This window comes from Myiozetetes cayanensis, unplaced genomic scaffold, assembly GCF_022539395.1.
Source record: "Myiozetetes cayanensis isolate MyiCay16 unplaced genomic scaffold, myiCay2020 scf16, whole genome shotgun sequence".
Classification (NCBI taxonomy): Eukaryota; Metazoa; Chordata; class Aves; order Passeriformes; family Tyrannidae; genus Myiozetetes; species Myiozetetes cayanensis.
In genome coordinates this window covers 16,304,431-16,327,660 of record NW_026087270.1, presented here as the reverse complement: position 1 = coordinate 16,327,660, position 23,230 = coordinate 16,304,431, and the positions used below count along the sequence as shown (strand labels likewise).

Below are 23,230 nucleotides of genomic sequence, written 5' to 3'. Positions count from 1 at the left end.
GTCAGAAGCAAAGGCTGCCAATCTCATCACACTAAATAATTCACATGGTCACGTACAGGCCAACTTTTCAACTTTCAGCTGATGGGCAAGAACGCCTCTATAAAATATTAAGACACTTCCAGCAAAATCTTGCAGGGTAATGGGCAAAGAGTCATCTCACAGAGACATGGAGGCAGAGCAGCTCAGTGACTCAGCCAAAAGCAATGCTAGAGTTCACTGTGGAATGCAGGGGGCTTGAATCCAGCTACCATTAAAAACAATCCCTAAAATGGTATTTAGTGAGCTAAGAAAACAATAAAGTTATCTAAACACAAGACCTTTTGGAGAGAAAGAAGTCTTCCAGAAGAAGCACATCTTATGATGGTAAGAGGTTGCATCAAGGCCTTCTAGATTCTAAACTGAGGTTCCTTATTCCCACAGCAAGTGAAGTGAGGCAACAGCTTTTTCTGAAGAGGATCATATTTATCTATCAGTAAAACAGCTGGTATCCATCAGCTTGAGTTGTAGTGAAACTGAGCTTTGTGTTGACGTTACCTTTATCCAAAAGGCTCCAGTAACAGGTACATTAAAGAATTGGCTCTAATCTGAAAAACAAGCAGTGCTGTGATTACAAGTCGTGCTGAACAGCTAAACTAGGGTCTGTGAAGTGCCAGTCAGCTCTTAGGTGTCACTAAGACTACCTGGATTGTCCCTCATCTGTGCTCCAGCTGGAGGTGCAGCCCGTGGCACTGGTGAAGGCCAAACCGCAAACCCCACCGTGCAGCTCTGGGAACTGTTTGCACGGGGCACAAAACCAACACAACCTGCTGGGTGACAGCAAGCCCCACACAAAACCGGGCTCCAGAAGTATCCTACATTTCTGGGAACGTGCAGAACCTCTACAAGGGGCCTGCCCATCTCCGAAGGAGAGGTGGCACAGAAATCAGGGCACAGGCAAGCGAAGCACAGCCAATAACTCTTGACTAAGAAGCACTTACCCACACTGGTGCCTGAGCACTTAAAAGCCAGTGCAAAGACTTTCTTTGATGAATTTTCCAAGGCCAAGGTTACTGCCTTGAAATACTAATTTCAGCTTGAATGATGTGGCAAAAGCACTTTCCCAAATACTCCAGGGTGAAGCGTGGCTACAGAGAGCTCAGCTGGAGCCTCAGTCTGCTTCCTCCATTCAAAGCTGAAGTCTGGGTGCCCAAAGCCAGCCTAATCGAAAAGGCCAAGAGAAACAAACAAACAAAAAAGAACAGAAAACCAATGCATCCCTAAAAACCCAACCCAAATGGCTGGCAGCAGTTTTTCCAGCTTCGGACAGGACAACCAACACAATCCACACAAACATACATGTGAACTGAAATCTGTTGGAAGGGGGGGAAAAGGCAGGAATTTTCACTTCATAAAATTCTAATTTTCACATAAATAGCCATGAATAAAACACAAGATTAAAGTTAACCCCAATCCTGTGGTTCAGGAGCTGGTTTGGTTACTCTCCAGCTCTGATAGCACCAGGTCTGACCTCTCTGGTGTCACTCCTGAGCACGTATCACGCAGGGAAATAACACATCTGTCCCACTGCCCCGGGCTGTGGCAGCTCAGGCAGTATCAGCCCTGAGCAGAAGGTTGGTGTTTTAAACACATCCCAGCTAACCAAGCTGTGCCCAGCTCTGGGCACGATAAACTCCTCAGGGGGACACACCTAAGGCAGAGCACGGTGGGGACAGAGGCCTTGGCAGCCACCACACCAGGGTGAATTGAAGAATGGACTGACCTGGATTCGGGTTATCCAGAACACCAATTCCCAGAAATCAAGGTGTATTTTATACCAGAGCCATCCCAGCCATCCTGGTACACAAATTCAGCCCAGAATCCACCCCTCCCACATCACAGTGCACCCACAGACAGCCCACCCAATTAATTCTTTTAATCACACACCAGTAAGGTTTGACTTCAGATACCTTCAAAATTTAGAGCTTTTAAACCCAAACTTTGTCAGAAAGCCCACTGATGACATGTGAAAAACCTGAAGAATGTGAAAGAATGAGCTTCCAGTTCTTCTGGGGGCCGAAGATGGGATACAAATTAATTCACAGCACACGCAACAAACCTGTTTCAATATTTCAGCTGGAATTTTCATACAAGTTCAGGCAAACTCAGCACATAAACTGAAAAAACTGACTGAAAAAGGAGAAAGCTGACATGGGATGAGAAAACAGAGCTTAGCAGGGCTTGATTGGTAGTGGACAGGTCAACCATAAACCACATGAGTCACAAAGGTATATAGAATTAGTTTTTAAATAAATATAATTTAAAAATTTTAATTAAAAAAATTGGGTTTAAACTTTAATTTTAAAATTTTAAAACAGTTTTAAAAGGTCTTTACTGATCTGCAGAGAGTAGAAGCAGGAGTAGAAAACATGATGAGAGTGAGTTAAGTAATGCCAGAGGAACTCAGAGATCATGATTTTCCAACACAGATGCAGCAGGGCAGCCACAGTGCATTTAAAATATACATATAGAACACATATGCACATAGAGTTGAGAGTGAGGATGAAAAAAGAAACACTGAATGAACTGTGTATGCTCAGAATGAAAAGAAATTAAGGGTCTCTCAGATTACTTTCCTACAAAGATATTTTACATACACTGGACACGAGATTGATTCCATATGGGGAAAAATCTTATACTAAAAATATGTGAAAGCTTAAGCTCAAAGGAAATCCTTTTGTTTTATTACAGGAAGCCCAAATTTCTTATGAATTTCTTCAGTGTGACCTTCATTTTAACTTAAAAAAAAAAAAAAATCAAAAGCTACTTTGAAAATAGCAGATGATGCAGCACAGTAAGAGCAGATTCAAGAACAATTTCAGGACACTTCCTTCAGTAGGAGATGCTTTAATTTTTTAATATTTATTTTTCCAATAGGGCTGTGCAGCCTGTATTACTTAGCCTTGTCCTGTGAGTGGCTGGAGAGCTCCTGGAGTGCATCTTTCAGTTCAGTTTAGTTTAGAAGAAACAAGGGTAGCACAACTTCACCATCCTCCAGTCCCTTGCTCATCTGAACTATAATGTACTGAGCAAAACAAGCACATGCTTTCACTGACATCTGTTTTTACTGTGTGACTGAATGAAACAAAATTGGGTGCAAAAAATAATCCAGTCGAGTTCAAATATCACCTGAGTCATCACCACAATAAAAGGTAACCAGTCATCAGCAGCAGAGACAAATAAAAGTTTAGGGAGACGCAGCCAGGCAAGTTACCCTGAGCCCAGCATGCCCTGGAAAGATGATCCTTCACAAAAATGTCTCCATGACCAGGATAACTGTTAACTGGAGGGGATGTTTGGTCTTTAACCAAGGTTTTCAGCACAAATCTTAGGTGAGAGCAATACCTGTTTCTATAAAAAATAACCTCAGCTCACCTAGGAGTGTCCCACTGGCACCCAGGCATTTCCAGAGGATGGAGTTCCACAAAGGAGCTGTTTCAACCTGCACTACCCGAGTGATGAACCAGGCCAAGCGACCAGATCCCAGTTAATAACAACCCCAAAATCACCCAGTGCCCCCCACCCATTATTATGAACCCAATTACGTGACCCAGTTCATCTGCAGCCCCACAAACTGGTTTGATAGGATCAATTAGAGGGTACCAGAAGCGTCAGCGAGTTTGTGGATAGGAACTGGCACAGCCAGCTGAAGGACTCACTGCATGTGCAGCTAACACCTGGAGGTGTTCCTGTAACTCATCATCATCATCATGCACATTTGCTTATTTTTTTATTTGAAAAAAAGTAAATTTTAACCCTATGCTAACCCACAAAAATTGCCATGGTCTATAATTTATGCAGGTACTAAATAAGTGATTTATGCATTTCCTTGCCCATGTGAGGATCTGGGTACTATTCAATCTGGGTTATACTCACTGCACAAATAAAATAAAATAAAATTCAATTCCTGACAAGTCAAATCTCCTCCTGGCCAGCAGAGGAAAGGTTTAAACATGGAGTGGCAAGCAGAGATGGATTACAGATGGTGTTGCCATTACCAGTCTAGCAGAAGTAACGTTAACAGATCCAAACTGCCAGGAAAGGTTTTCAATGATGAATCAAATATACAAGTAAAACAGTAAGAGCAAGTACTCAGACTCCTTCTAAGAAATCACAAGGCTTCCTTCAGTCATTCTTGAACAATTTTGAGGGGTTTAACGAGAAACCTCAGTGGTCTCAAGTTCTCCATGAAGAACCACAGCAACACTAAAAACAAAACTGGGGGCAAGGGGGAGGCAAATTGGAGGTGTCTATAGCTTCTTCCCCTCCTCCCTTTCCTGCTTAAACCTTCGGAATTGTGAAAGCTTGGCAAGGATTTTCCTTTGCCCTTGTCTGCAGGATGGGATAAGAGTCACTTTCCTGGACTTGCTCTGCATTTTAATTTTTCTTTTACTATAAGCAGTAAGATATTGGTGCTTGTGATGCATCCAGGGGTTAAATGTTCGCAAAAGCTCTACAAAACTTGCCACAAATCAAGAAAACATGACAACCAGGGACAGGGTGAAGAGCCAGGGATGTTTGATCTGGAGAGAAGAGCACAAAGCAGTGACAGAGGTTTCCATGTGTACAGCTACAAAGAGGAAAGAAATTAATTATTCTCCACCTCCCCGTGATCCAGGAGTAAAGGCCTTAGACCACATGGGATATTCAGCTTAGTCACCAGGAAAAGTTTCCAATACAAGGACGGTGTTGGAAGAAGTAGCCAGAAGAATAATGAAAGACTGGTTTAGACACACACCTGTCAGGCAGGACTGATGCATAATTGAATTCACTTCAGATCAGATGATTTGGTGAGGTCTCATCTTCTGTAATTATTACATTTACCACTGGGACTAAGCCCTTTAGCACAGGTCCTTCATTTGTCAGTGGAAATGACAACCCAAACACCAGGAAGGGACAACCCAAAGCATAAGCTGAAAACTTCTTTAAATGTATTTGAAATAGAGATTCCCTGGCAATCACAGGAAAGAAAAGAGAACACAAAAACCACAAAAAACAAAGCAAAACGGGCTAGAAAGAACATCTGGAGGTGTTTAGCCAGACCAGGTTGCCAAGAGCCTTGCCCACCTGAAGTTTGAAAATCTGAGGAGAGAGGCTCTGCAGAAACCTATCCCCAACTCTGATGAGGAATAATATCTTCCCATGAGAATTTTATTTGTGCAGGGCCAGGAATTGGACTCAGTGATCCTTGTGGGTCCCTTCCAACTTGGGAGTTCCAAAGCTCGTTCTTTTAGCCCAGAGTTTGAAGCAGGTAGAGGGTGATAAGGCCACACAGTATCTTTTTTGTTTGAAAAGTAAGCCGAAACAACCACCAAGGTTTTCTGAAAACCAAAGAGTGGTGAGTGAAAGCTGGCACTCCCTTCAGCATGTGCAATGCTGCCCAGCAGGGCAAGTCAGTTATTAACCAGAGGGTGTTTAAAGTCTCCCAAAGTGATTGGGCAGATCCTATCTATGCTGTTTGAGAAACTGAAGCAGGGTATGCCTAAGGGTGTGGTTTCACAACATCTTAGGTTGAATTAAGACCTTGCTTGAATTAAGACAAGAAAAAATCATCCCACCTTCCCTTTCTGCCTGGCTGTGTGTTCCTGCTGGGCTCCCCTCGAAGAGCTTGAACAAATTAAATGTTATTTCTCAACAGCATGAAGGGCTTGAACCCAACACAGAACAACATCACAGGCCGGGGAGAATCATCTCCAGCGTGCACATCTCATCCACATTAAAGACAGGACACTCATCTTCTCTGGTTTAGGAAGGTTGAGTGAAACCTGCACCAAAACACCAACACATTTTCAGCTGGGCTCAGAAAAACTTACTGGATTGAGGGCTAAATAGCAAAAATAATAACAATCTTTAAAAAAAGGACATTGAGATGTTAGAATGTGGGATGCAAAGGTAAAGGAACCACCCCATCACAACAACCCCAAGCCAGCAGAAAAGCAGGCAGGCTCCTGTGTGGCCTGAAAGCTCCCTCTGGCCAAGGAGGGGACAAATGCCAGGGCCCAAGGGAAGAAGGGACTGTGCAGATGGGGTAGGGGGGAGGGAAGGGTCAGGTTTCTCTCCTTTGATGACCCTGAGTTAGATCAGTTCAGCTGCAACATGTAACTTCATCCTCAAACACCAAAATGCTGAGTACCTGCAAAAAAAAGTTGTATCTGGGGAAAGAAATGAGCAGACATTTCAATAAAAGCCACTAGTGTAAGGCAGAATGTTTATTAGTAAGTGTTGTCTTCCTTAAAAATCATCAAGATATGTCAGGCTCAGAAAAGTCAGCACTTCAATAAAAATGCCCCAATCATGTCAGAGCTGCTGGTCGAATTTCAAAGCACAGCCTGCAGAACCCTGGAGTCAAACATGGCCAGGGAACTCCCCAGCTCAAAGCACTCTCTATTCCCAAAACAGAGAGGGACAGTTTAAGGGAATGCTCAGCCTGCTCCAGTCACACTTGTAACCTTCAGAGAAAACTCAGCACTACCCCCACCAGCACCCAGCTGGGCTGAAGCCAAAATAAATTTGGCACAAAGCACAAATGACCTGACTTGGAACTGGATACGGCCAAAGTGTTTGTCCTCGGGGGGGGCAAAAGGAGTTTGAGACAGAACCCAGCAGCAAGATTATTCTTTGAATTAGGACTGCCAGGGTGCCACTGAAAGTGGGAACAAGAGAGGGACAAACTTTGGCTCCTGTACCAGGCTTTGGGCTCCCAAGCCACTGCTTGTAGTGGTTCCACACTGCCCTGGCAGCACGCTGAGTGAAAATCAATCTGTTACAGCAGAAGTGACTTAGAAAGGGTCTAAGGAGACAAACCTGGCAGGGTTTCAGGTCACAAAAAGTTAAAATTACAACTCTGACACGAAGCCAAGTCAAGACTCCAAAGTCTGTCACTTCTTTGTGAGTTCTCACTCACTCTGTTCTGTGAAGGACCTGATAACAGTTAAGCTTGGAAATGTGTTTCTCACTTCAGTTACTTGAACAATATATTAAAAAAAATAATTAAAAAAAAATCAGACTCATTCTCCAAAAGCCAGGAAGATAATTACTGAGCTGTAATGCAGAGCCAGGCACTCAATCTTACACAGCTGAGGGGAGATCGACCTAACTCTGACTCTTGGCAGCACAATCTGCATGTGATCAAACAAACAACAGGTTCATGGGATCACATTTGTACAATTCATTGCTAAACAAGCACTATCTCAAGTTTCAAGTTCACTTCATGCTTTATTTCACTGAGAGAAAAGGATTCCATGTTCGCCACATGCACTCTAGAAATAATAGCAGTGCACAGGCCCTTTGACTCAAACTGGTCACAGAACACTGCCCGTGGCTTTAAAGCCATTTATCAGAACAGTTTGGCTATTTTTAAAAGAAAAACAGAAGAAGCAATGGCATTGGCTGTTGAATTTCAGGCCAGCACACCACAGACACTCAGTACCCACCATCTCAGGTTAGTGTTCAACCGTGTTGTACATGTAAATGTTACAACCCCAGGACAGGCCCAGGTTAAGCACAATCCAACCATCTGCAGGCCAAGTCTGCAAGGCAATCCCACCCATCTTTCCATTACACACACCAGAGAGCCATTTCCTGGACCACAGCACGGTCCCTTAATGGCCAAAGCACCCCTTTTCCAAGCAGCCAACCCCCTACAAGGGAAGAGGTGATGGGACTTGACTCATGCTCTGTGTTGGGCACGGCACACAACCCACTTGCAGCAGATGGATGGGAGGAAAAGAGGTGCAGAGAGAGCAGGACTGAAAAGAGACTTCTAAATCTGACATTTCCTACCTTTTTGCAACCAGCTATCACTGCAGACAACTGGCAGTGTCCTGCTCTCCCCCTTCCCTGGTCTAGTTCCCAGTGGACAATGCCCCGTGACCTTAATTCCCCCTCTGATGTGAGCACACTGCAGTTGTCATAACAATCATTAACAGACACACTCTGCAACAAGACACAAATCCTTTCAAGCACAGGTGCCACTGAAACCATTTCCCCCCAAGGCAGCCATCACACCTGCCTTTTGTTAGGACATTCACAAAACATCTCCAAGATGCAGAACAAGGGTCGAACAGAGATTTCAGCTTTAAAACAACTCCACAAGAAGTAACACCCAAGGCCAAAAAAAAAAAAAAATAAAAAAATAAAAAAGCTCCCACCCCTGGGAACCAGCTGTCATTCTTTCTGGCATTCCAAGAACATTTCTACCAAACACAAACTTCCAGTTTCAAACACAGCTGGAAGAATTCCTGCTACAGTCAATACACATTTAGAAATTATAATTTTACACAATAAATTGTTAAAGAAAGATTACCAATTATTTCTTTTTAAAAAGCAGCTACTTAACCAACTTAGAGGCTAACCTAAAAACACACATTTCAAACAAAAGAAGTAGTAGTATTAACTGGAAATACCATTCCATCATATTTTTGTACTTTGGGAAGAGGCAAAGAAGAGAGACAATACAATGGGATAATTTTCCTGTCATTTTCAGATTCTTTCCTGTAAATTTGTCAAGTGGAATACACAGATTAAATGCAAAATTGTTTTCCTAGTTACTTTCAGATGGAAAGAAGAGTCTGCCTGTCTGAAAGCTTCTCATCTTACTCATTACTTATTAGTTTAGTATTAATTTCTATGATCTGTTAAAATCATCATGGCTGCATTGACAATATCACTAAGTCAGTTTAGGATAACACTCAACAGTTTTAAAATTCCAGACATAAGACAATTATAGTCCTGCCATTTTATTAACAGAAACACACATTCACTACTTCATACATATATAAATCAAAATCTTTATGTCAAATGGACATTTAACACAGCCTGTTAAGCCAAAACAAACCTGAACAGTGACTTACCAGGAAGCCTGTTCATGTTGACCCCTTGGGCAGAAAGTCCTATTCCCATGTACCTTCAAAAAAAAAAAAACCAAACAAAATATCAGTCAAGCACCAAATGGCCAAGGCCACGAGATTTCCTGCAGTAAAATAAACCCAACCCACACACAAATTATTTAAGAATGGCAAAATCACTGAAGATTTTCCATTACTCAAGTCCTTTGCTGAATCCAAGATATAATGTCAGTGCTTTTTGACTACAGCTACTCTTTAGCTCTTAATTGGTAGGAGAAGGACTGGAAAACAGTCAGCAATTTAATTTCTGGCTTGGTATTTGTGAGGGGTTTTTACCCATATATCAGAAAAACTATTTATACAGTTATTTTTACATTACATGAGAGTAAAATAAACACATAAGGGCAGATATGTGAGAACAGAGGCCTCTCCATCCTGAGGGATTGTGCCCAGGAACAGCTGGTAGTGGATGCCCAGGACAGAGCAAACAGTTGTACTTTCCAGGAACACTCTTTCATTGGTCAGCACGTGTTCTACATCATTTCCTAAGCAAAAGGTGCTCCTTCTGTATTTCACACCCTGTCAGATTAGATTTTCATCCTAATCTGACCACTCTGTGAACCTTTGTAACCTCTTTGAAAAGGCAGCTTCCTGCAGCTCCCCCCATTCGACTCCTGCCCGAGCTGGTTTTGCTTGGTACTTGCATTTTCAGAATTGGGAGAGAGAGGAAAAAGCATTTCCCTGTCAACTTTCTCAAGGATTTTCAAGTCCTCACTCACACCCTGCTCCCTCTCAGGGAGGTTAACTCATCACAGACTCCTCAGCTGCTCATCCTGCCCCTGAACCCTCCTGCTGCACTTCCAGCTCTGTGACCTCCTTGGGAAGCACCAGCATCGCTCACCACACAAACCCACGGTGATTATTACAGACACCACCATAACAGTGCTGTCCATTTTGGTTTCCATCCCTCCCCCTCCTCCGTTATCACATTTATATTTTACCGCCGATGAGAACTGGGATGATTTTTCCATGGAACTGGGACACAACTTGTCCCTGCACTCCAAGAGGCAGCTCAGAGAGCATTTTCTCTGTCAAGTTTGGATTGTTTATTCTGCCCCCATGATAACCACCTTATACCTATCCAAGCAGGGTAGCAAAGCACAGCCAGCCTTCACAAAGTCTCCTCCTCCTCACTGCACACACCCATTTTGTTTCTTCTTGCATGGCTCTGTAATTGTTTTAATATCCCCTGGAACCACAGCTGCCCTGCTCAGTTTGTTTCCAACACAATTCCATATTTTCAGGTTACCTCAGTCACTGTCACCGCCACATGGAAATGGTAATAACCCATTTTGTTTTCTTGTTTACACGGAAATGTTAATCCTCAGAGACCTACAAGGTTATCAAATCTTCACCTGTGATCTCTTTAATAGCACAAAATAGAATTTTATTTGGTGAGAAAATACCTTTAAGATCATCTAGCCCAACTATGGCCCAAAGACTGCCAATCCCACCACTAAACCACGTCCCCAAGTGCCACAGCTCCAGGGATGGTGACTCCTCCCTTCCCTAAGCAGCCTCTACCACTGCTTGACAAGCCTTTCCAGGAAGAAATTATTCCTAATATCCAACCTAAACCTCCCCTGGCACAACTTCTGGCTGTTTCCTCTTGTCCTATCACCTGTTACCCATGAGAGGAGGGGCCAACTTTGTCTTTCTTGTACCCTCCACGTCTCGGCAGCGCGACCTTCTGCATCTCAAATCCCCGAGACCCAGTTCTACAGCGCCTTAAAATAAGTCAAATCCCTTCTTTTAAACACGTGCTCTACTTTCTGAAGTGCTCCAGCTCCCTGAGGATCCAGACCCTTCCTCCTCAGACCAACGGAGAGAGAGAACAGGCAGCAAACTCCTGGCAGGGCATCGACCCGGAACTTCCTGAGGCCCACACGGCCACCACGAGTCCTGTCTGATCACACCACCTGAACCCAGCCTGGTGGTCAAGGAGATGACATCATCCAGGAAAGGCTGGTTCCTGACCTACAGCACAACCCTGAACTCTTAGCATTTAGGCATTAGGCATTCAGCTCCTGAACCTCGTAAGAAAAGCAACGAGGAAGGTCCTGCTCTGATCTGAAGGATGGAAGAGACTTTGGAACAAGTACTCTGTGATCTCATTCCTTTCAATCCCTTGGATAAAAAAAAATATACACACACATCTCTGCAATCAAGACTTTTTAAACATCGCACTCCACACTCAACAGCTCAGCTATTTCATTCTTTAGAACCCTTGAATGAAGAGCAGATAACCCCGATGATTTGTTGTTCCTGGGCTTTGTGAATAAATAAGATTGTTGTTGTATCAATCCTTCAACAGGAACCAGATTATCATTCAAAAACAAAGGCTGGCATGTGTCTTGTTGACAAATGACACTGTCATTGCTGTATTAACTCTTACTTGAGGAGGATAATCCTTTAAAAGCAAGAGACTGGCATCTGTGAGCCTCTAAACACTTCTACCTCCTCAGACCCTCCATAAAAAGCTCTCCTCATTGCCTCTTCTTCTGACAAGACTCTCCTCTTGCTTCCCCCATCCCTGATTGTTCTGGGAGGGAAAAGTACTCCTTTAACATTTTAGACCTCCAGCCAGATGTCCCTCAACTCATCCTGGTCAACTTTATTGGTTTTTTCAAGCTTAGAAGTTTGTTCTTTCCATTTTTCTCATCAAATAAAATGTCAGCTTTTGGAGTGTGTATCCCTATCACCTCTCACCCCTCACCTCCATGTCTAATTCTGTCCCCTGTCAGCTCATTTTGAGTCTCTCCAACAGTTCACACACTTTCCTCTGATCCTCCAATACATCTTAAACAGTCTCACAGCATTTAACCTTTCCAATTTTAATAACTATTCTTAAACAAGCTTCTTCAATCTATAAGGTTTGTTTTCTGGATTTTTTTTGTTGCTGGGTGGTGGTTTTTTTGGATGAACACTGAAGTGGTAGGGTCTGGGGGGCTTTTAGAGCACCCCTCAGGGGACACCAAACACGAGCGATCACGTTCAGTGCAGGGGAGCAACTTCTAAACACTCATTTCTTGTCAGCGTTTTTTTGCACTGCTCAGAGCAGGAGTCAGAAGTTACCTCCTTCCTCATGAGCTCCCTGACTCATGAGAGTCTCTCCACAGCAGTCATTTACGGCATCTAAAAATTCAGGCTCGCACAGTCACACGACACACACCTATAATAAACTCGATTTTGGGGATTTGGCTCTGGCCTTCCAGGCACAACATGGAACCCCCATTCCTGGCAGATAAGAGAGAGTTCTTATTCCTACTGAGTCTGGAACCCTCTGCTGCCACACTGTTTTCCCTTCCACCTGGTGAGTTGAGTTTTGCCATGGTTTTTTTCCCCAATGACACGTGGGAGCAGTCAGATCCCATCCACAGCCAGAACTGAATTCAGGTTCTACGTTGCTTCAGAGAGCAGTGACAGTGGAAAGTGTCACCTCTTCCAACTGTTCAAGCCTCAAGGGAGCTGTGATTCAAAGCCTGAACACAACATGAAGGCAACACCACCAGAGTGCTAGGTCCTGGCACTGCCCTTCTGCCCCCGTCCCTGGGTGGCAACGCCAAGGAAAGTATTAGAAATTAGAGGAAATAACCCAATTGTCAAACTTGGATAAAATAGGTCACCTCCCACCTCACTTTCAGCTTATCCTGCTTAACTTCATTATTTTCTATGCAGATTCGTCCTCCCTCTTTTGTGTGTACAGCAGGAAATCCCACACACATCACCAAGGGCAAAACTCATAAATAGTATCTTTCCATTTTGAGACAACACAGCTTTAAAGTAGAGCTGGAACCTTGTAGTTTTATAAAAAGCAAGTACTACAACTCCACAAATTCTAAATTTAAGGTTACACTTTAACCTAGATACACAACACCATGGAAGTGTGTCACTAAAAAAAAAACAAGAACACGACCACAAGCCTTCCTGGTTCACAATTTTTTTTGCTTTTCAACTTATGCTCCCATTTAAAGCTCAAGATGAACTTTAAAATAAGAACATAAGGGCTGTAGAACTGTACAGAGAATTTGCAGGGAACCTAAAATAAAGACTCTCACTGTGCTGGGTTTCAACTCCACAGTTTATATCCACAAATTGTCACAGACTTGGCTGCTGGTTATTATTTTAGAAGGTGCTATTTTGCTTTTCCCACCTATCAATTTATGTATCAGAAGTAATGGATGAAACGGATCTTTGAGATCTACAAAGCCTCAGACTAAAAAAAAAAAAAAAATCACTCTGTTCTCTTGAAAACTGGGAGGAGAAAAAAAACCAACTCATCTTCAACTCCCCCACTCCCAAAAGCACCAGCTGCTTTCTGAACTCCTTGGAGCAGAACAGCTTCTCACTTGCTCGACTCCAAATGCTCCAAACCAGTTTTGTGTATGCAACAATTCCAAACTAGTTAAACAGTATTTGTGGGCATCATCAAGAGCAAATTACTGCCTGGTTTGTTTGGTGTTTTTTTTTTTTAAATTAATCAATTATGATATTCAATATCATTCAACATCAATCTCAATAGTCTGTCCCTGCTCTATCACCCCTGGTTTGGGAGGTTTCAGGTGTGGAACCCCCTTTTTGAGGGATTCAAAGGGTCTCTTGCAGAACAGGATGCACAGGGATGTCTTTTTTGGGGGGATTGGGGTAATCACACATTTATATCCATTATCCATCACAGGCAGGGATGGATGCATATAAAGATACACACCTTGACTAAAGCCAGGCAAAAGTGACCTCCTAAACCCACCTTCTCAGCAGTGAACACTGGATGCTTGGAACTGCCCCCCACACTTCATATAAGCTTCAAAAATGCTGCATCAGGAGATCAGTTCCAAAGAGAGCAGCCTGACAAAAATAAACCCAGACACATGCCAGTGATTCAGTGGGAACAGCCTTGTTCCCTCTCACCAGCAGTTACCATAGCACCAAACTCTTCCAGACTTCTCCTCCTGCACCTCAGCCCTGCCCAGGCAACACTGGTTGTGCTTTTGGAATTGTGACTGAAATCAGCCACACTCAAATCAACCATGAGCCACAACCTCAGCTCTGCCTCTTCCATCCTGCCCTGGCTCTCCTTGGCCACAGCAGAAGAATGAAGGACCTTGGTGGCCACCCCTGATGTCTCCACACGCCAGGATTGCCAGGATTTTTCCCTCTGGCTCATCCAGCAGCGTGACCAATGGAAGATGAAGCTCCAGAAAGACAAAGCTTTGAGTTCCTCTCCCCAGTCCCAGGCACTTCAGCAGCAAACACCGACACGTAGCTGCTCCAGCACACCTGAACAGGACAGAATTCACTTCAGGCTCCTAAGACAATTTGTGTGGTGGATTCTGCAGAGCAGATGTTTTCAAAGCTGCATTTAAAAAAAAAAAAAAAAACCATACTCTTTTTTTGCTTCTTTCAATAAAAGACTTGCCCTGGAAAAGAGATGGGAAGCCAAAATGATGACTGTACTTCGAAATTTAAAATGTAACCCTTAAAGGTAGAAAAGATCTCAAATGCACTGAGTCAGTCAGGAAGAATTCTATGTTGTCACTGGGCAGAAATTATCTGAAAAATAATGAGAAAAGTTCTTTCACAGGAGTGACAATATTTGACTGACCTAAATTCAATCAGAGATCTCTTAAAGAGGCCGTTCTAACAGAGTCACATGAGTAGAGGAGCCACTGATGGCTGAGTTTAGTTTGTCCCAGAAGGGGAATCCACCCATGTGAGCAGCAATTCTTTGAGTTTTCCAGAACAAACACGACACCCAGAGAGCCTGCCAAAAACTCAACGTAAGAAGAGGGGTTTTTTGCCTGCTCTAAAGCTACTCTGTGTTAGCAACTCACAAAAATCCTTGTGAGCCCAGCAGAGAAACTTCAGAACAGACCTGCCCTTTGACAGCGAGGACCTCACGCTGAAATTCCAGCATCTGCATCTGTCTGGCTTTTCCAGGGTGGGAATGAAGAGCTCGTTGGGTCGAGCAGAGCAGAGCACAGAAACAGAACTCATGTATAGCTGGATTATATATTATTCAGTTTTAAGAATCCCAGGAGCAAAGAACAGCTCCCTGGAAAAGCACCCAGCACTTTGGGAAGCGTTGTTATGAGCAAAACAGAGGCAGGGCAGAAGGAGGAAGAAAGCAGTAAGTCCATGGTCCTCACTGGATCAGAGCAGTGCACTTTTAATAAAAGGAAGCATTTCTTTACCCATAAAGCTACAAGAGTTTCTCCAATAAACTTAGAGAGAGAGTGCTCATCTCAAATGCTAATCCTGACAAGCAGCAGGGCAGATTTATGAAGGCTCTGCCAGGAAAAGAACAACAGTGTGGTCCCCTTGTATTTATTGCTTAACCTGTTGAAAGGTACCAAGTCAGAACAGTGAAACAATCCATGCCATTCTGCTTTCAAGTGGCTGTGAGGTTTACCTTGATGGCACAAAAAATTCACCCCATCTGAAAGTTAGGGAAACAAAGGTGGTGGGGGGGAAATAGAGTGGTTTAGCACTGTTTGGGTGATGGCCACAAGCCTAGAAATCTTTTTTCCTGAGGCAGTACCATCCTGGCACGGCACAGCTGGAAGGAGAGACTGGCAGGGATGCTCCACAAGCACCAAGGCCCAGACTGGAAGAGTTAAACCAGAGCTGTTGAGGAATTTGGTTTGTAGGCCGTGACTTGTTCCCTGCTCAGTTGTGACCTCCCATTAACGCGAACACGCGGTGGAAATTCCTGGGATTGGCTTTTTATTTCGTGGCTCAGCCGAGCCATGAGTCGAACAAGGGATGTCCCATTCTTCCAGAGGTTTGGCATTCAAGGGCTTCCTGTATCCTGCAATTTTTTCCAATAGCCACATCCTACCTGGGAGGAATCCTGCCCTCCCAGCTATCGTGCACCCCACCACTCTTTAGACTCACACAGTCTAAAACAAACAAGCAGAATTATTAAGTTAGAGGCATTTTAGAGACTTGCACGGCCTCTCCTGCAAAGCTCTGAGCTATCACTCTTGTCTGAGGTGGGCCCTGACTTCATGCCAGGTTTAAAGAGTGGTGAGAAATGATAACCCCTATCAATTCACCACTTGAAACCACATTGTTGCAGCTACAGTGGGGGAAGGGGAACGCTGTTACAAGGCAGTGAAAAAAACAAGTTACATCTGTTTAAAAAAATCACCCACGGCACACAAAATACTGGATTCCAACTGTCTCTGATTGCTCAGTCTAACAATAAATATTTTGGAATTACTTCATAATCTCTAGAGTCAACCTGGTAACATAACACACCTTTTCAGGGTGTTTATGAGTCAAGAGTGACAAAAGCACAGAGGAAGAATGAAAAGCTATTTTTGACAGACCAAGGTATCAGATTCCCAGCTCCCTTCCAATTTTAGGATCACGTTCAACTGGTACCTGCCAGCTGTAGGAAGGGCCAAATCTGTCCCCCATTTCAGGAAGGGAAAGGGCTGCTGCTGGAGATTAAAAATGTGTGCAGGAACATTGACAGGCAGAAAATACAGATCAGAGATGAAGACTCGACCTGAGCACCACTTAAGGAAGAAGAGGCACAATAAAAGTCCCACCAGGCTAAAATCACACTGCAATCCAGAATAACCCATTTCTCCACCTGCTACCCCGAGCACCATCCCATCCAACAGGATCCCCAAACCCTGCAAAGAACTCTGCTCAAAACCAACTGCAGCTGAAGCAAAGGTGTCCCACCCACTCAGGGTTCCAACTCCAGCTCTTCCACTCCTGACAGCTGACACCCAGCAAAGTTCACACAAACCATGTCAGTGCCCAGTGGTGCCTGCAGCCTGGGAACAGCACAAAGCATTACTGATACTCATTCTCTGATTATTTATTCTGGTTACACCCAGCTGAATAAGTGGGATTTTTGTTCAGGTTGTCGTGCTGCTTTAACCAACCTCACTCCCAAATGCACTGAAAATACGTCAGGGAAGTTAAACAAGTTTTTAGGACTGAATGGAGTGAAGATTGTTTGACTGCCAGTCTAGGCAACAGGAGATTTATCCTGCCATAAACAAAGCCTCGAAAACAGGAAAGAAAGACTCCAAAATTACCACAAACACCTAACAGAAAGGCATCCAAAAGAAGGCAAAGTCATAAAAGGACAACAAGTTTCATTCTGGAGACTGATCTTAGAGTACAGTCCATTGTAACAATCAGCTGAAAACAGCAGCTTGAGTCCCACTGTTTTCTCCACTTAAAAACAAGGGGAACAATATAAATTCAGAACATAACTCAGAAGGAAACATTCCACCAACAGGTAGCTGGTTCTCTTACTGTCCCATCTTTACAGGTTAATTTGCTCTGTTTAAGCTCAGATGGTGACAATTCTTATGAAATGAGGATTCACCTGCCAGTAATTAATGAAATTACAGACAGAAATAGCTGCAATATTTACATAATAACTTTTTTTTTTTAATTATGTGGAAAACACGTTACAGAAAAAGTAACACACGGAGTTTTGAGAGATGAAATAAGAAGAGTTTCCCTTTAAACAGTGACTGAGAGTCAGAGCTGGGAAAGCACCACACACTGAACTCACAGATCTTTACTGACATCTCCACAACAAGGAACAAAGGCCTGATGTGGAGCAGAGCATCAACACAAAGAACTTGTAAACAAGCAGGAAGACTGCAGTGTGGAAACAAGAGATCCAGCCTCATTCCACAGGTACAGTGCAAACCCCACTCCTGGAAAAGCAGTTTAGGAAATTAATGTGGCAGCAGAGTTGATGTAACACAATTAACACCACTCAGCTTCAGTGGCAGAGCTGAAGAAAATGAGTCAAAGCTTCCCAGTGGATGAAAAATCCTTTAGCAGTTCATCATCCCTGAGCTTCACAAGTGAAGAAAAGAAGTTTCCCTTCTATAGAAGTTCTCCAGCTTATACAATTTAATTATTGAACAGATAATTCCTTAGATCTGTAAGCCTAGAACACATAAATAATTAGTTCCCATTATTCTATGATTTGATTTATTAACTGCAGATGTGTTCTGAAGAACTGAAGCAGGATAATGTTTTACATATAAAGATGTTGATTTTGCTGGAGGTTACTTTTGTCATATTCCTACCTTTTCTGTAACAGATATTCAGAAAGAGCAGAAGGAGGGGGGGAAAAAAACCCAACATAACAAAAATAACCCCTGCCTGAAATTTCTTGTAAAGTTTTACACGTAGCTGAACTAAAAAAAAAAAAAAGCCAACCAAAAAAAGAAGTTATCCCAGCCTGAAATCCAGGAAATCTCAGACTTCAGTCACACAAGTGAAAAAGTCACACATTGCCACCACTACTTCCATTTCATTTCCTAATTTCACATATTATTTTAATGACAAAAGGATATTCTACCATTACAACGGTCCATGATAGTGCCACAAAATTAAATTTCCACTTCACTGATTAAAAAAAAAAAGAGGAATGAAAGAAGTTATCGGCTGCAGGTCAGATATTCCAATCTCACCACTGCTTTACACCGAAAAGCTGCTCTCTTTTGCAAGAGTTTAGCAGAACACCACCAAAAAAAAATAAAAGCTTGTATGAGATGTCATCAGTTGAGGTGAAAATGAGTGTTTCTCTCCATCTGAGAGCACCAAGGTGCAGTCAGTTGGGAGCTGAGCAGGCAGGACTGGCTTGGCCTGCAAATGGGAACGAGGCAGGAACTGTTTATGGAATCTACTTGGGGGATCTATTTACGTGTTGGGTTGTTTAAATGAAGGTCTGTGGAGCAGCAGGAATTCAAACAAGCAGACACACCTGCCAACAGAAGAACAACCCCCTCTCTGTGCTGGTTTTGGATTCTTGGAAACCAGGATGGAAAAAAAAAATTAAAAAAAAAAAAAAAAAAAAAGGAGGGAGGGGGGAGGAAATCAATTATTTACAGGCTTATCAGCAACAAAATAAGGGATCACAGAGCACGTGCAGACACTGGAAACCCTCAGTTCCCACAGAACATCCCTTCACCTTCCCTACAGGCACAACAACACTCCAAGGTGTCCACAGCACAACCAGCCAAGTGCCCTCAGAGCAGCCCAGGGACAGCCCCCTGTCAGCATCTGGAAACCATCAGAGCACACGAGCAAGAGGCTTTCCACGGAGCCATCACACTCCCCATATGCTGGGGAGAAATGGAAAGTTGGCAAGGAGAAATGTAAAAGCAGGGAAGAGGGGTGGATGACTTGTTACTAATGTACAGACTGGGAACCAACCAGCACATCTGACCTTTATTTTTCCTTTTTTTTTTTTTTGTTTTTTTCTTTTTTTTTTTTCAGTCAGGAGAGAAACGGAGCTATTTTTAAGTCTGGGTTATGGTGCACTTGTGTAGGGAAGCTGAAGGGAGATTTTAAATAAACTATGGTATGGACTAGGCTAGATCAGCTCTTCAGCCACTCTCCCCAAAGAACTACTTCCCCTCTCTCCCAGAAAACTGCCTGTGACCTCCACCAGTGCTGGCCAACATCTCTGAGAGCCTGCACAGCTCAAAGCAACTGTGGAACAGTGCTGCAAGAAGAAGGATACCAACACTCCTTCTCCTGCCCTTCTGGGTCTCCTCTTCCCCACTTAACACCCAGGAATCACTTTATCACGGGCTGATCCAGCAGGAAGATGATCCAGCTCACTGCACAGTCAGCGGTGCTGGCACACACAGAAACATCCTGGCCAGAAGAAAAGCCAGACTGGCTCTTCCAGCAGCTCCCTGGGATGGCTCAGAGTGCTGGTGAAAACTTGGGCTGTCTGTCCCAGGAGCAGCTCAGGGATGGACAGGAGGCTGCAGGACAGGTGACTTTTGCTAAAATCCAGAACCTGTGCACCATTAGGGGGTTGGCCTCCAGGATTTCCTCCCCAGTCACATTCCAGCACAGCCCAGCACGTGGCTGGGGAGGTAAAAGCGAGCCAAGAGGCTGAGCTGGCAGTCAGGAACACGCCACTGTCACCCCCAGCCAGCTCACCTTGCCCCAGCACAAAGGGGACAGCGGAGATGACTCGTCCCTCTGAGTCACAACAGCCTGCAAGTTGTGGGTTGGCTGCCCTGCCCTCCACGAGTCTCTCTCCCTGTTCCTGTTTACCAAGCAGAGATTGTCTAATGGGGAAACAGAGGCTGGGAGATGTGCTGACAAATCACCAGCGAACACAAACACGTTTTGGAGAGAGAAAGAGAGAGAGAGGACAAGAGTTCAGTGCTTCAAACACAGCTAAGGTTGAACTGTGAGCACCACGGTGATAAAAGCCTGAGTTCTTTGTGGCAGCTCAGGAAGAGAAGAGTCACAGACATTTCTGCCAATCTGCTCGTCCCAGGAATGCTGGAAGCATCCACAGAATCCTGGAGAGGTATGGACTGGAAGGGACCTTGGGATCTTCCTTCTGCCCAAAGCATAAATAACTCTGAAACTTCCACCAGGCAGGTTGAGGGCTCCCCCAGGCAAATCTGAGGACAGAGATGCCAAAGCCTCTCCAGGCATCCTGTTCTGGTGCACAACCATTTTCATGAGGAAAAATCCTTTCTTATGTCCAGCTGGCATTTCCCTTGCCTCAACTTGTGACCCACTGCCTCTTGTCCTTTTGTTCCAGCTGACAACACTCAGGAGACAAGCACACAATGGCTCAGGAATTAAGTACCCAGCAAGTCTTAAGACAAAACTGCTCAACAAGACTTTGAATGGAACCAAACGAGGGGTTGCTGCAATCCAACCCTTCCCTCTCCCAGCTCAGCCCATCCCTTTATTGACTCCCCTTCAATTAATGTCAGGGAGCAGAACCCTGAAAAAGAGCCCCCAGTTTAAAGAGAAAAAAAAAAAAAAAAAAAAGCAATTTCTGACAGTGACGTCAATAGATTAAATCACCACTAATTATTTTGATGTGGCCAGCTTTAAACGAGTTATCTCCTTTAACCAGCTCACCACAGGCCAGGGCAGCAGACTGTCAGCACCAGGGAAGGAGCAGGGACAGATGACAAATGCAAAGGCAGAACCCCACAGACCTGATGTGTGTCATCCTAAAGTGCTGTGGGACCACTCCCTGTGTGCTCAGCACAGACAAGGAGCTGAGGGGAGGGCTGGAATTAGAGATTGCAAGCTAAATTCACCTCTGCTCTTCGAGGATAAGAACCATCTCCCCCACCTCCCCCCCCAAAAAAAAAAGTAGCAGAAGTAACAGATCAAACCACTGACAGATCTGATTTGTTATGTGTCACCCAACAACCCTGTCAAGGCGATTTTTCAGTGGTAACCTCCCCTCTCCCAGAAAAAAAAACCCAAATCAAACCAAAAAACCACATACAAATATCAAACCCAGTAAATAACCACGACCTCTTACCAATCAGGACTAAACCCACCAGGACAGGGAGAGACCAGCACTCAGTACAAAAATTTCCAGTCATTTTTCTTTCTCTCAAAGGATCGTGCTTCTGTCTCAGGGCATGAGCAGTGGAAGATCCAAAGCTAAGAAAAACTGACCCAACTTCAGTTTCTTGCATGCACCCAATGGACTTTTGGATCCATCAGTAAAGGATTTTACTGATGCTGGGGCAGAAAAGTCCAAGGGAGAGGTTTCAAAAGTCATTTTATTTGCTCCTTTAGCAAAAGCACAATTAGGGGGCAGGTCCACTAAAGGGCAGGAGAGAGAAAGACAATGCAAATGAAGGAGCTTTTTTTTGCTTTGAGCAAAATCAATCAGAACTCCTCAGAGAACACCTCCTGAAATTCAGTGCACCCAAGTCATTTTTTTTTAAGCCTTGTTTTGAAACCAAATCACTCGCATTTCAAGCCTAAATGTGAAATGCCATCACCAGCTCCAGCAAGAGAAGCACAGGGAATAACATCACATGATCTCCATCTCACTACCCCACACAGCAGGAATCAAACACAACCATCTCCAGAGCAGAGGCTTTCCACTTGAAATAACCACTCTGGAAGAGAGCTCAGAGAGATTCCTCTCCCTTTGCTGAAGGGCTTCCAGTGGAGTTTCTAGTGACATGCTTTGCCCCTTCCACAGCTTGAAAACTTCTTTTCATTCCCTCAACCTCTTCTTTAGATATCTGGATTTTTACTCCTTTAAACCGAGGTCACCATGGTGGAATAAACACGAAAGAGCTTCCTCTGCCCCAGGTCACTGGTACAGCACACCGAGCCTCTGGCAGGGACAATTCAAACTGCTCCAGGTGAGACACAAAAGCACCTTCTCAGGTGACAGCCAGGCAGCAGCTACAGTGGAAATTCACAGCTAACAAATCCCCAGCACCACCACGGGCAAGGGAAAAGTTGGATCTGCCTCTACCAGCAAAACACCAACAAGGCACGGGAATGGCTGAGGCATCAGAGAAGCTCTCAGAGCCTCACCACTGCCCTGACTTCAGATCTGAGCTGTCAGCAGCTCCTGCTCACACTGCTGTGTGAACACACACGGCTCTGTGTCTCTGGAAGTATTCTGGAAAGTCACTCTGATTACAGAGTACAATAAAAACAACAATGGGCCACTAATGTGGAAAAACTCTGATCTTGGGAGACAAGCAGAAAATTCCACTGTCTCCCTTTAAGATTGATCTGGACTGCAGCGAGGATTAAGTGCTGTTCAGTGACCTTTGGTGATGTGATTTCTGTGGAAAATTGTCTTGAAGTTCACTGCAAATGATTTCAATTTTAGCAGTTATATAAACTAATCAAGGGCAGGGTTTCAAACACGGACGAGCAGTTAAACACCAAGTCAGTGGAGTGAAGGAATAAAGATGGTCCTTTCCCTGCATTTGCAAGGAATTCAGCCCAGGATCCACCTCTGCAGATAACCCAGTAATTACCACAGGCCCAAATGCAGCACAGCTTGAGATCCCTTACAAGTAGGACACTTCTCAGTTCATCAACAACAGCAAAAAAAAAAAAAAAAAAGCAACAGGAAGAAGTCGTCACTTTAATTTGGTTTTTAGTAGGAGCACTTGCTGCCCTTCCCCACAGCCCTTAAACTGGCCAGAGTTCAAACGCTGGCACTTGAAGGACTGGATTAATTAATGACAATCCCTCCTCCTGGGTGGCTTTTCCTTCCAGAGAGTTACACCTGCCACGTTCCTCCCTTGGCAAGGAACAGTGTCAGGGACATCCACACACAGGACGGGATGAGACCTTCACAGTGAGCAGAAATCACACCTACACCTGCAGCACAAAGCCAGACCTTGCTGGAAATGCCCCTTTAGTGCCTTCCCCAGTGCCCCAGCACTGCCATGACCACTCTTTACTGTGACAGCACCTCTCTGACAGCCCAAAATTAAGTCCAAGTGGCCAGACCTTGCCAGCAAGAGGAAAAT

General features: G+C 44.1%; 1 protein-coding gene across 4 annotated transcripts in view; it reads right to left on the bottom strand.

Annotated features, from left to right (window-relative positions):
* The window catches only part of RANBP10 (RAN binding protein 10), a 57,493-nt gene that overhangs the window by 32,894 nt on the left and 1,369 nt on the right, over positions 1-23,230 (bottom strand). For all 4 annotated transcript variants that reach the window (XR_007628419.1, XM_050311166.1, XM_050311167.1 and 1 more), the window contains exon 3: positions 8,889-8,941. Coding sequence is in view for 3 of the 4 variants with exons in the window: in XM_050311166.1 (XP_050167123.1) it covers positions 8,889-8,941 (53 nt within the window). In the remaining variant the exon portion in view is untranslated. The remainder of the gene's footprint in view (positions 1-8,888; positions 8,942-23,230) is intronic.